We start from the raw sequence: 13912 nt of genomic DNA, 5'->3' as shown, positions 1-13912 counted from the left end.
TTGCTCTGCTTCATGTGTGCACAATGCATCCCAAATACCTCAGTGTGGCACCTGGAGATAAACCTGCCTGAATAAGCAAACAAAAAATGTGAAAGTGTTCATTAAATGAATGACAGTAATATTAGCCTTTGTTGGGTCTTTTGTTTGTTTGTTTGGCTCTTATTCTTTCATTTTTAAATGACAGTTTATTAAAATACAGAATACTTACATCTTTTTATGTGCATGACTCTGAAAAAGACCTTTTAGCCTGTTAGAAAATGTTGATAAACTCCAATGAATATAATGATTATAAATATTTGTCTACAACCAGGATCAAAGAAACAAGTATTAAGTTTATTATAATTTGAAATTTTTCTCCTGATGTATTTGATGTGTGATCCATTCTGGACAGCATTAAAAAATTATTTTCTAATACTTTAATGTTAATCTATTATAGAGTAACATCTATAGAATAAATTAAATGATTGGGGATTGAGTTGAGGAACAAATATTTCTCCCTGTGTATGTTGTAGGAGTTTGATCCAGAGGAGTTCTACCACCTGTTAGAGGCTGCTGAAGGTCATGCTAAAGAAGGGCAGGGCATCAAGTCGGACATCCCTCGATATATCATCAGCCAGCTGGGCCTCACCAGGGATCCACTTGAGGGTAAGAATGCTACCTACAGTGGCCTCAAAAGCTTTTGAACACAAGGCTACACTTAAAGGGTTAGTTCACCCAAAAATGAGCCCATTGTTTACTCACTCTCCAGGCATCCTAGGTGTATATGACTTCCTTCTTTCAGACGAATGCAGTTGAAGTTACATTAAAAATTATCCTGGCACTTCCAAGCTTTACAATAACAATGGGTTGGTGTTTCTCTTCATCAGTCCAAAACAAGACCAATGAAGTGCTTTCTTACATAATAAAAAGTGCCTCACACTGCTCCAGGAGGTGAATAAAGGTCTCCTGTAGCGAATCAATGCCTTTTTGTAAGAAAATGATCCATATCTAAAAATGTAATAATCACTTTAATCTGGCTTGCACTAACAGTTGTACTCAGAAGTCGCTCTGGGACGGATGGTGTAAAACGTCGGCGTTGCGTATACGCCTGTGAGTCTCGTAAAAAAAACAACTTTTGTTTACAGGAGCAAAAGAAGGTTTTCTGACTTTAGCAAAAGAAAACCAGTTCCCTCTTGGCTTATATTGAAATCCTCTGACGAGTTACTTTACAAATCCTTGTTTTGTACTTATAATTTGTGACCGTTGTTTTGTTTTGGTTTCTCCACGGCGCGTTTGCGTTTGTCACGCCTGAGCGGCTCATGCACAAAACTGACGTCATACATCATTCGCCCAAAGAGACTTCCGTATACAACTGTTAGCGCAAGCCAGATTAAAGTGATTTATTAAATTTTAAATATGGATATTTTTTCTTACAAAAATGCATTGATTCGCCACCCCCGGAGCCATGTGAGGTACTTTTCATTATGGATGGATGCACTTTATTGGACTTGTTTTGGACTGATGAAGAGAAACACCCGTCCACTGGTTTGATATTTTGTTATTTAATGCGTTTACACATTTTTAAGTGTGGCATAAGTGTCCAAAAGCTTTTGGGGATTGTGTGAAGCAATTATTGGGTTTGTAGTATTAAATCAGGAGCTACATTGACATTTATGTTATTTTTCAATCACACCTGTTGGCTTCATTCCATTTTTTCACTTTTCCTTTCTAGAAATGGCCCAGTTGAGCAGCTATGACAGTGGTAACCCTGAAACACCAGAGACAGAGACAGATTCCGCAGACGTGAGTAATAGAATTGTCTTCAATAACTCTTTTGACTCTGTGTAATAACATTCAACTAAGACCAAGTGCCTGTGTTTATGTGCAGAGTCGAGGAGCCACCGTACAACCACTCCAGCCTCAACCTCAACCCAAAACTAAAACTCCACGTGAGGAAGACTTCGAGACCATCAAACTCATCAGTAATGGAGCCTATGGGTGAGACAATAGAATTTCACTACCACAGCAATGACTAAAAATATTTAAAAAGAGCTTTGAAATTTGTATTCATCTATTCACCATCTTCACCACTCTTCAATAATCATAGAGTTAAGAGACCATTAAAGGGGTTATCGGATGCAAAATCCACTTTTACATGTTGTTTGAACATAAATGCATGTTAGCAGTGTGTGTACACAACCACCCTATAATGATAAAAATCCATCCATCCAAAAAAAACCCTTTTTCAAATCAGGCCATTCTCAGACTCTTGGCAGAATGACATAGTTCTGCACAGGCCCCTCCCACAATAGTTGATTGACATGACCGTCTTACCTTGGACCCACTCTGAGTGAGCTGTGAACAGTCCACCATTGTTTTGATGCAGGAGTAGACAAGTATGGCTCCTAAGCAATTGAGGTTTTCTGTTGTTGGATGTAATAATGATCATAGCAGTCACCATTTACTCCCGACATCTGAGCTGCTGAAGACGCAGAGGATTTCTTGTGTTTTTGAAGGGAATGCACCCCCCGCTCTGCTTAAATACATCTATGTTCGCACAAATCATTTGTGATCCAGCTTACAGAAGAAGCAAGTATAAGGGTTTTTTTATGAATCTTTGCAAATCGCCTTTCCTAATAATGTGCTAGTTAGCAAGTTCCACGGCTAAAGTAAACAGAAAGACTCATTACCCCACGGAAGAGAGGAGCGGGGTGAGCAGAGCTCATTAGCATTTAAAGAAACATGCAACAAAATGCGTTGCTGTGTGCAGAGCTGATTTTGACAAGGTAAAAAGGGTGTTTTGTACACTAGCATTGAAAATTTTAAACCAAAGCATGTTATAGACTTTTCATTAAGACCCTACAGAATTATATCAACTTGTGGAAAAATGGGCATCCGATGACCCCTTTAAACAGAAGCTCAATAGTGATGCAAACCTTTCTTCACTTAGGGCTGTGTTTCTGGTGAGGCATAAGGAGACCCGTCAGCGATTTGCCATGAAGAAAATCAACAAGCAGAACCTCATCCTGCGAAACCAGATCCAGCAGGCCTTTGTGGAAAGAGACATCCTGACATTTGCGGAGAACCCTTTTGTTGTCAGCATGTTCTGCTCTTTTGAGACAAGGAGACATCTTTGCATGGTTATGGAGTATGTGGAGGGTAAGAAACACTCTTTGTGGAGGGTGACTTTGTTCATGGAGGATTTCAGTGTAGGACACACCAGAATGATGCTGTTGTTGAAAGTGTTTGTGCGTGTGTGTCTGAAGGTGGGGACTGTGCCACTTTGCTGAAGCACATTGGGGCTCTGCCTGTGGACATGGCACGCATGTACTTTGCTGAGACTGTTCTAGCACTGGAATACCTTCACAATTACGGCATTGTGCACAGAGACCTCAAACCTGACAAGTAAGTACATGCAACACCAAACCACAGTGTTTGTAGCTGACTTTCTGTCGTTGATTTAGGGCTTTTAGATTCAAAGAATACAAAAACATGCTTGACAGGATGTAGCAGATCAGTTGGATTTGGTGTAGATAAATGGATGGCCTTTTCACATTCACTGATGTGAGAATAAAGAATGACCTGTTTTTCAACAGTCTCCTGATTACGTCAATGGGACACATCAAACTGACAGACTTTGGCCTGTCCAAGATTGGTTTAATGAGCTTAACAACCAATCTATATGAAGGCCACATTGAAAAAGACACCCGTGAATTTCTGGACAAACAGGTAGAGAAACTTTGTTTTTTGTCTCTTGGTTTTTCTTTTATTAATAAATGGATACTCTGGAGTTCTTAAAACTTCTTTCTCTCTCCATCAGGTGTGTGGTACTCCTGAATACATAGCTCCTGAAGTCATCCTGAGGCAGGGCTATGGAAAGCCAGTGGACTGGTGGGCCATGGGAGTCATCTTGTATGAGTTTCTCGTGGGATGTGCTCCGTTCTTTGGGGATACGCCTGAGGAACTGTTTGGACAAGTCATCAGTGGTTAGTGTCGTATCTAGAAGAAAGTGCCAAAATCAGGCTATTCTTGTGTCATCTGTCTAAGATTTAAAAATACATCTGACCTGTAAACCTAATTCCACTGTTGTTGAGAGTCCTTTCAGAAATATGATTCTCTATGGTTTGTTCAATAGATGAGATAATCTGGCCAGAAGGTGATGACGCTTTGCCTCCAGATGCTGAAGATCTCATCTCCAAACTACTGCGGCAAAACCCTTTGGAGCGTCTGGGAACAGGTCCTCTATCACACAAACTCAGACTAACTCTGATCTATTCCCTGGTTTAGTCTTAGAGAGTAGACTTGACTGATATGCTCAGATTAATAGTGTATGAATCAACCTGGACAGAAAGTCCTAAAGAAGACTTTTCTAAAAATATTATCTTATATCTCTGCTTTTTGAGAAATATTTGAAGAGATGTTCTCTCTCCCTGTCTCACAGGGAGTGCGTTTGAGGTGAAACAGCATCGTTTCTTCACTGATCTGGACTGGAACAGTCTCCTGAGGCAGAAGGCAGAGTTCATTCCTCAGCTGGAGTCGGAGGATGACACTAGCTACTTTGACAGTACGTGTACTGTAGTGAAATTTATAACTAGACACTTTATTCTCTACCTGCAGTACAGATGCACCACATGGGCTTGTATTATCAAAAACACTATTTGAAATCTCTTTCTTCGACCTTCTAGCACGCTCAGAGCGGTATCATCATGTGGACTCGGAGGAAGAGGATGACACAAATGATGATGACCATCTGGAAATTCGTCAGTTCTCCTCCTGTTCACCACGATTCAGCAAGGTGTGATGTAACAAATGCTCTTAATGACAGAAAAAACAATGACATAAGATGTTCGATTTTTAGTTTATGTATTAATGATAATCAAAATGAACAATTCTTATGTCAAGTAGTATACAGTTGTTCAAAGCAGGGTGGCATATACTAGGGCAGGGGTCCTCAACCCTGTTCCTGGAGAATCACCTTCCTGCAGAGTTCTGCTCCAACCCTGATCAAACACAACTGAACCAACTAATTAGGATCTGAAGGAGCACTTGATAGTTACAGACAGGAGTGTTTGATCAGGGTTGGAACTAAACTGTGCAGGAAGGTAGATCTCCAGGAACAGGATTGGGCACCCCTTTACTAGGGCATATGGATAGCATATATGGGATAGCAAAATAGAAGTTATAATTATAATAATTTGGACATGGTATCTGTTATGATTAATTTTAATTTCTTAATTTTCGTAAGTTCAATATTGCTGCTTTTACTTCTGTGTTTGTTTTCCGTTTTTAACTTAATCTGTCTTCACCTCTCCATCTCTACCCATTTCAGGTATATAGTAGTATGGAGCGTCTTTCCTTGCATGAGGAGAAACGCACCCCTCCCCCCACTAAGCGCAGTCTGAGTGAAGAGGGAGGAGAGCGTATCGACAGTCTCAGTGGCTTAAAGTCTCGAGACCGGAGCTGGCTGGTGGGCTCACCTGAGATGTAAGTGGAACACCTGAAATGATGTTCAGAAATGTTCTGAAATGTTTGTTCAACATGGTGTAATCAATTGGACATTTGGTGTTTTGTAGCCTAAGGAAGCGACTCTCTGTTTCTGAGTCATCTCACACCGAGAGCGACTCCAGCCCGCCTCTGACCGTACGTCGGCGCTGCTGCTCAGCCATTATCGAAATGCCTCGATTTGCCATTTCCAGCGAAGAGGATGGTGGTGTAGGGGGCAGGAAGACCCCTGTGAGGGGCCCTCGTGGGGAAGATCTGCCTCAGGCCATACCAGAGCTCCCTGTGGAGAGAGAGCTCAGGCTGGATGAATCGCCAACCACACCAGGCTCCACTTCCAGCCAGATCAGCCAGTCCACAATCACACGTCAGTCTTGCGTAAATCTTCTGGGGACTAGTATCTGTTTTATCTTTAGCTGAAAATTGTTACAAATAATTTTAAGACAGGCCCTAGACTTGAAAATGAATGGGATTTATTATTTCAAATAACACCATATTGAGTCATTCTGATAGAATTATCTGTGGACATACAATTGAGGTCAAAAGTTTACATACACCTTGCAGAATCTGCAAAATTATTTTACCAAAATAAGAGTAATCATACAAAATGCATCTTATTTTTTTGGGGATTTAGTACCGACCTGAATAAGATATTTCACATAAAAGACATTTACATATAGTCCACAAGGAAAGTTGGATTTATAAAAAAAAAAAAAAAAAACATTTAAAAGGTTACGTATGCTTGATTCTTACTGTGTTGTTACCTGAATGATTCACAGCTGTGTTTTTTTTGTTTAGTGATTGTTGTTTATGAGTCCCTTGTTTGTCCTGAACAGTTAAACTGCCTGCTGTTCTTCGGAAAAATCCTTCCGGTCCCAAAAATTCTTTGGTTTTTCAACATTTTTGTGTATTTGAACCCTTCCCAACAATGACTGTATGATTGAGATTCATCTTTTCACACTATGGACAACTGAGGGACTCACATGCAATTATTATGGAAAGTTTAACTGCTCACTGATGCTTCATAAGGAAAAACAGTGCATTAAGAGCCAGGGGTGTAAACTTTTGAACAGAATAAAGATGTGTGCATTTTGCTTATTTTGCCAAAATAACATATATTTTTTTCATTTAGTACTGCCTTTCAGAAGCTACTTACATGTTTCCCAGGAGACAAAATAAGTTAAATTTACCCTGATCTTCAAATTCAAAAAGTTTGCACCCCCCAGCTCTTAATGCATCTTGTTTCCTTCTGACGCGAAATTTTGATGTCAGATGTATCTTGGCTAATTTTTCGTTTGTGTGATTTCAGCTGGTAGTTCTGGTGATGTGTTGGAACGAGCTTCTCGCTTCAGTGCTGAAGGATCTGAAAGCTCCACTCCTAAAGCCATCAGTGATTTGGCAGCTCGTAGAGCTCGCCACAGACTGCTGTCAGGAGATACAGAGAAACACACTTCACGCCCACTTAACAAAGTTATCAAGTCAGCTTCAGCGACTACCCTCTCACTCATGATCCCTGCTGGTAAGTGCAAATGATTGGACATCGCGATTTTGCCGTGAAAAAATTGTTCTTTTGTTGGTCCTTAAACAACAGGATGATATATGACCATAGGATTAACAATCCTGGTACCAGGACCAACATATGGACCATGTCTTACTAGTCACTTGATTGGATTGGCAGTCTCTTTCTTTTAGAAGAAATATATGTGGTGGATTGTTACACTTTAACTGAGGCACAATTTCTTTTTTTCCCTTGTCTTTCAGATCACCACGGTGCCTCTCCTCTGGCAAGTCCCATGTCCCCTCACTCTCTCTCGTCCAACCCCTCGTCACGTGACTCCTCACCCAGCCGAGACCTGTCCCCAGCCGTCTGCAGTGTCAAACCCGCCATAGTCATCCACCGAGCCGGCAAGAAATATGGTTTCACCCTGCGTGCCATCAGGGTTTACATGGGAGACACAGACATTTATACTGTGCACCACATGGTCTGGGTGAGTATGGCAGATTCAGTTATTCTCTATGCACCAATTTGTGATTTTGAGTGCTCTAACATATGGCTTTGTAGCATGTGGAGGATGGGGGACCTGCTCATGAGGCTGGACTGAGAGAGGGAGATCTCATAACACATGTTAATGGAGAGCCTGTCCATGGACTTGTGCACACAGAAGTTGTAGAGCTCATTCTCAAGGTACATTGGCAGCCATAATCTGATGAGCATTGTTGCTTTAGAAATTATTGATTCTCAGATTAATTTCTTTTTTGTTGCAGAGTGGCGGTAAGGTATCCATTTCTGCTACGCCCTTTGAGAATACATCTATTAAAGTTGGCCCTGCGCGCAAAACCACCCACAAGTCCAAAATGGCCCGGCGCAACAAAAGAACCAAAACCAGAGAAGGACAAGACAGGTAAAGTCTGACATTTATTATCAAATCCAAATACTTAAGTACCACAGAGTTCTCATTCAAATTCCTTGCTTACATTTGCTGTCCCATTTATGGTTTATACTTATCCACTACAGTAAGAAGAGGAACTCCCTGTTTCGTAAGATCACCAAGCAGGCGACCCTTCTCCACACCAGTCGTAGCCTGTCCTCTCTGAACCGCTCAGTGTCATCAGGTGAAAGTGTCCCAGGATCTCCGACGCACATGTCCCCTCGTTCACCCACACAGGGCTGTCGTTCCACACCAGACTCTGCCCACTCAGGTGAGGCACCATGCAAACCAATTAATGCCAATGCCAACAAATTCAATATCCTGTCATTTCAGTCATCTTCATATTTCTTTTAAAAAGTTTAACTTTTAACCTTAAACCTTTTCTTTCTCTAATGCAGTTGGTGGGAACTCATCCCAAAGTAGCTCACCTAGCTCCAGTGTGCCAAACTCTCCTGCCAGTTCTGGTCAGATCCGACCCAGCTCCTTACATGGTCTGGCTCCCAAACTACAGCGCCAATACCGCTCTCCTCGCCGGAAGTCTGCAGGCAATATCCCTTTATCTCCTCTGGCTCGTACACCATCGCCCACCCCTCAGAGCACCTCTCCACAGCGCTCTCCTTCACCCCTGCCAAGCCATGCACTCATCACTTCTTCAATAGGCCAGTCTTTCCCTGTTAAACTTCACTCTTCACCTCCATTAGTAAGACAGATATCCCGCCCGAAGAGTGCAGACCCTCCTCGCTCTCCTCTGCTCAAACGTGTCCAATCAGCTGAGAAGCTCGCAGCCTCTCTTTCTTCTTCATCCTCCTCTCCTTCCCCATCCTCTGCTGCTGATAAAAAGCTACCAGTTGGCGCCAGCCGCAAACACAGTCTTGATACCTCACATTCAGATTTTAAAAAAGAGATGCTGCAGCGAGACCCCAGTCTACAGAGCCTGCAGGAGTCAGCCAGTGAGACTCTAATGGGAGGAAGAGTGTCTCCTGCAGAAAAGGGCAGCTTGCAGAAAAGTTCAGTTCGTAAACTCGGCAGGCAAGAAGGTCCTGAAGCTGGAACTGGAACTCTGGGGCTTGTTCCTGGGAAGAGTAAACTGAAAGACAAGCTGTCCGCCATACGCCAGGATCGCGCTGAGCGCCGCGAGTCTCTTCAAAAGCAGGATGCCATCCACGAGGTGGACTCTTCAGAGGATGAGACAGACGAAGGGTCGGAAGATAGCCAAGATGGACGCAGGACAAGCTATGCTCCTCCTAGCCATGTCTTCAGGCCTACAACTGTAATGGCTTCTCCTCATACCGTTAGAATGGGACCAGCAGCTCCACCAACACTGGGACTGTTGCCCTCAACGGTTGCACCCCCAGGCCGAGGACTGCAGATACAAAGCCAAAGTACCACTCAATCTCAGACACAAACTTCAACCTCACCCTCAACGCAAGCAACAGCCAAGCCCCCAGAACAGACTCCCGCAACGGCCCAAGACTCCAGTTTATCACTAGCTGAAGAGTTGAAAAAGAAAGAGTCAAAGGCACAGGACTCTCAATCCAGTGTGAGGCCTTCTCCACCTCAACCTAGTCCTCTATCTAGCACCTTTTCCACCCATGGTAGCGCCTTTACCTCGGTCAGCAAAGACCCATTCGTCAAACCCACCACACCTCCATTGGATTCCCGGAGGACCTCCAAAACTTCTGAGCCCAGGTCCAAATCCAGTGGTAAAATGGATCCTAGCACAGCTTCTGGAGTGACCAGGGATTCCCCTGTTGCCACCACACCAACCGGAGGCATCACCAAGGAGATGAAGGAGGCTGACAATCGTAGACAGGCTGCAGCTGCAGCTGCCGCTGCTGCAGCCTCTCCATCCACTCCCTCTGAAAGCGGAATGGACAAAGTCGTTTCTCAACTGGCCACCGTGGCCAAAAGCGTGCTAGGACCTGTCAAACTCAACATCCCAGGTACTAAAGAGGCCTCAGAGCGGACAAAGGACCAGCGTCCCCAGACAGATCCCACCCACCCAAAGATAAAAGAATGTCGTCTGGAGCATCCTGATTCTCCTGACCGCTCGAGTCCATCTGCTGCTTCTGGCTCCCAGTCTCCACGGTTGACTGAATCTCCCTCTAAACAAACATCCTCTAAATCTGAGCCAGCCTCAACTTCTCAGAGACCTTCAGAGGTCCCAGGGACTTCCAAAAGGCCAACTCCTTCAAACTCCCAAGTTGGGGACGAACGTCAGGATAGACCGGGGACTCCGCGAAGCGGCACCACACCAAGGCCTAGGTCTGATGCACAATCACAGACCCAGGCAAAGCCTAGTTCCACTACTTCACGAGACAAATCCAACAAGACGACGTAGCAGCCTTGCAGAAAAACCCATTTTCTCCAGCTTTAATTAAACTTGCCTATGACAGACGAATACACATTGTAACACAAGCCAACTGTCAATGTCAGTATCCCTGTGAAAAGATTGAGGAAAAATCAGACAGACGAAGAGATGGAGGTGTTTACAGATGAACTCAGAATGTTTTATGCTCTGCATTCACTAAATATTTGAGGCCGCATAATTGTTTAGCTTTTCTTGCTCCTAAGTCTTTTTCTCATCAGCTAGAAAACCTGGAAAAATGCTTGGGTCTGCGATCTGAGACAGAAACAGTGTCCACTTACAGTATATTACCTCTTCACCTTATCTTTATATTACTTTAAGAATCTTCTCTTGTAGTAGGTATAGTTGTGCCTTAAAGCAACACCTCAGCATTTCACTGGTATTTCTTTCTGTTCATCTTTGGAGGAAGACATATTGCAGCAATAAGAGTAGCGTATCCCGAGCAATTTTCACAAACACACAGAAAGTTGATTTCATCACACCTGTAGTATATTAAGAAAAACCAAACTGCGTTTTCCATCTTTCTCACTTGCACTTCAATTGTGTCGAACAGCTGTGACGTGTATGTCTATGAATATGAACATTCAACCTGAGATTTTCCCAATGGCGCAGCCATCACTAATGTCATATATGTTAACTGAATATGGATGTATACTGGGAGAATGATGGCTATTAATTGCATATAATTAGAGGTTATTTGGGATTTCAGTGATCTTCGGCCATCATTCACACCCCACTAAAGTTATGTCAAGCTACATCTTAGCTAAAGACATTACTTGTAACTTGCACATCATTACGTCTAGATCTTGGTTTCGTCTTTGTTTAGAATTTCAAGCGGACCATTTTAGTTCTTCATCTTGCTTGTTTTATTTTCTCTCATTTTAATACCTGGACCAATTCGCTGTTGTTTCTGTATATTTGTTTGATATTTTTTTCTTATTTCGGCAGACTTGTATCTGGAGTGTGTGTGTGTGTGTGTGTGTGTGTGTGTGTGTGTATGAGTGTGCCTGTGTACAGAAGCATGTTTGAGTGCGTTTGTGAGTTCTTATATAATGTATATTTAAAAAAGTCTGTTATTTGTTCGTTTTATGCCCTAAATAGTGGGAGCGTGTTTTTGATTGGTATCCTATCTTTGCCATATCAGCTCTGTCTGATTCAGCCCTTTGTCATTTAGCAGGCAAAGATGTATTTGCACAAACCCTTTTTATTTTGTGTGTCAATAATATGAAAACCAATAAATACAGTTTCCAATTAGATCCCAGACTGAGTTGGGGTCTTGTGGGGTTTGACTAGTAAGTGAGACTGTGGTACGTTGTCATAATGTGTTAACACCATAATGTATTTAAAGGCTAACCTGTGGATGTTTTAACTACGTTTTACATCATTTTTCATTTGCAATTGAAACCAGTTGTCTGTTTTGTGTTTCAACTCAGTTTGCCACTCAACATTTCTTCTTAGTATAAAAGGTCTAGTTGCTAATAGCAAGTCAATCCTAATGTAAAGCCTCTTTCCAACACACTCCAGCCTTGCCTATATGAAAAATTAAAGTGTTTTTAAGTTGGTCTTTATAACTGATTGTGATTGGAGTCACATGATGATGGTATGTACAGTTACGCTATAATCTTATTCATGTTTTGTCCATATAAAATGTGAATGGATGTCTTGCACATTTACGCTTCTTTAAGGAATGAAGCTGTTGATCGCATTGCAGCCTGAGGCTTAATTCCTGAGAAACCTAATTAACCTGGGCACCATGATCAGTGAAAAATGCACTTGTGGTGAGAATGACATTGGATGAAGTTGGAAATGCATCAGTGGGCATTGATCGATCCTACACGCTAGTGGTCAAACATAAATACACATTGGGTGTATGATGACTTGCAGCTGAATCCCACTCCAAAGTTATCATTCTCATACCCAAACTTGAATCTCCATTGAAACTAAATTCGAAGGGCTTGTAGAAACTGCCCTTAAATGTTTACATGTGTTTTGAGAGATCATTTGTAAACAGCACACTTGTGCATTATGTCTAAATAACGTGTCTCATGTGTAGTTGCGAGTGCTCAGGCACATTTTGTAGCTTAGATGATGGCAGACCACTAGTGATTTCCTTTCTGGCTGCATTGCTTTTGAGATTTTACAGGGTGTAAAGACAGAATCTGTTGCGTTCACTCGATAAGCCTAGTATTTAGTTTTTCACTAATTTTTTACATGTAGAATGCTTCGAATTCGACCCATTGTGCTCTTAAGAAAAAAAGAAAACAGTTTTCTGTGTGTTAAATTCATCTCTGCTCCCTTTTCTAAAGTCGTGAGCTGCCGTGGGCTGTGAAAGTGAGTGCTAACTGCCTTCTCATATACGTGATGGGGATGATGATGATGGTTGGGCTATTTGTTGAGGTGAAGCCAGGTGTCAGAATGCCTGCGGTGGTCATCCATCAATGTCCCACAGCCACATGCCACCCTGCACGCACTAGTGAAATGTAATCTCACACACCGTCTAGAGCAAATTTACCAGCCACCTCTCACCTGTGGTATAGCTTGGCTCTTTATGAACGAAAAACCTTTTGGAGCACACATAACACGCACTACTTACCATAAACACACATGTAGACTCTATGTCCAGCCACTGCCCTCTCCTAATGTCTGTATGTGTTTGTGTTTGACCCAAGTGGCAGCACAGATGAGATGGTTTACTTTTATGTAAATATTTTTAAGTCTGGTGTTCTGGGTGTCTTTACTATGAAAAGAATTGAAGTTAATTGGTGTGCAATGGCCACTGCCTTAGACATGGGACAATGACTAGATATCGTGTGTATTTTAAGACCGGACACTCAAGGGAGTCAGTGGTGATACAGTGGTGTTTTGGATTTAGGGAGCTGTCCATGTGTCCGTCATGCTTTGTCCGAGACTAAAGGAGACAATGTGGTTGTAGAGACACATGTGAAAAGAAATGGGCAAGGAAAAAAAACTGCTAGAATTAAATCAGTGCAATATCTTACAATTTTCTATTGTGGTAAGACGCATGTTTGTTGTTAATCCTACCTTATGAATAATAAAGATTTTTTTAATTAACTCAGCATGTGGTTTTGTATTTTTCATTGCATGAGACGTTAAGTTGTATCTACCAAACAGATGTTGCTAACCGCAAATTAAATACAGTATTTTTTATTTATAGCATTGGGATATTTTTTAATTAATTATATTCATACTGACATATGGAGAATTCACTGCGATAATTCAGTCTCAGAACTCAATTGTGTAAAGACTTTCATTGAGCTTGAGGACTTGACATTATTCATTGAGGATAATGTCAAGTCCTTTACAAAACAACATAAGCTTTTTTTATGAAAACCAAGTTGTTTTGAGGTGATGCACAGCATGTGTGTGTGTGTGTGTGTATGTGTGTGTGTGTATATATATATATTCTCATCACTGTTTATTGCATTTGTCAAATTACTATGCCTCTAAATAAAATTAAAAAAGGTCATTGTGATTTTTATCTTGCAAATCTGACACTGACAAATTCACAATTTGCCAGTCATAAACCAGTCAGAATAGTGAAATATAAGCTTTTTTTTCTCACAAATGCGAGTTTATATCTTGCAATTCTGACTTAACTCACAACTGCAAGTTTATG

The 13912-nt window shown here is 41.8% G+C and overlaps 1 protein-coding gene across 7 annotated transcripts in view; it reads left to right on the top strand.

Moving 5' to 3' along the window:
- The window catches only part of mast2 (microtubule associated serine/threonine kinase 2), a 91806-nt gene extending 78455 nt beyond the window's left edge, over positions 1 to 13351 (top strand). For all 7 annotated transcript variants that reach the window (XM_051111505.1, XM_051111503.1, XM_051111502.1 and 4 more), the window contains 18 exons: positions 513 to 645; positions 1712 to 1782; positions 1868 to 1977; positions 2930 to 3138; positions 3246 to 3384; positions 3576 to 3708; positions 3800 to 3965; positions 4115 to 4216; positions 4421 to 4543; positions 4665 to 4774; positions 5309 to 5463; positions 5553 to 5845; positions 6788 to 6997; positions 7240 to 7466; positions 7541 to 7663; positions 7744 to 7880; positions 7994 to 8178; positions 8306 to 13351. In XM_051111505.1, the coding sequence (XP_050967462.1) occupies positions 513 to 645; positions 1712 to 1782; positions 1868 to 1977; positions 2930 to 3138; positions 3246 to 3384; positions 3576 to 3708; positions 3800 to 3965; positions 4115 to 4216; positions 4421 to 4543; positions 4665 to 4774; positions 5309 to 5463; positions 5553 to 5845; positions 6788 to 6997; positions 7240 to 7466; positions 7541 to 7663; positions 7744 to 7880; positions 7994 to 8178; positions 8306 to 10248 (4569 nt within the window). In that variant the 3' untranslated portion in view covers positions 10249 to 13351. The remainder of the gene's footprint in view (positions 1 to 512; positions 646 to 1711; positions 1783 to 1867; positions 1978 to 2929; positions 3139 to 3245; positions 3385 to 3575; positions 3709 to 3799; positions 3966 to 4114; positions 4217 to 4420; positions 4544 to 4664; positions 4775 to 5308; positions 5464 to 5552; positions 5846 to 6787; positions 6998 to 7239; positions 7467 to 7540; positions 7664 to 7743; positions 7881 to 7993; positions 8179 to 8305) is intronic.
- Positions 13352 to 13912: the final 561 nt, after the last annotated feature.

Source organism: Labeo rohita, chromosome 6, assembly GCF_022985175.1.
Source record: "Labeo rohita strain BAU-BD-2019 chromosome 6, IGBB_LRoh.1.0, whole genome shotgun sequence".
NCBI lineage: Eukaryota > Metazoa > Chordata > Actinopteri > Cypriniformes > Cyprinidae > Labeo > Labeo rohita.
The sequence above is the reverse complement of the archived record's forward strand: the minus strand, read 5'-3'. Positions and strand labels throughout refer to the sequence as shown.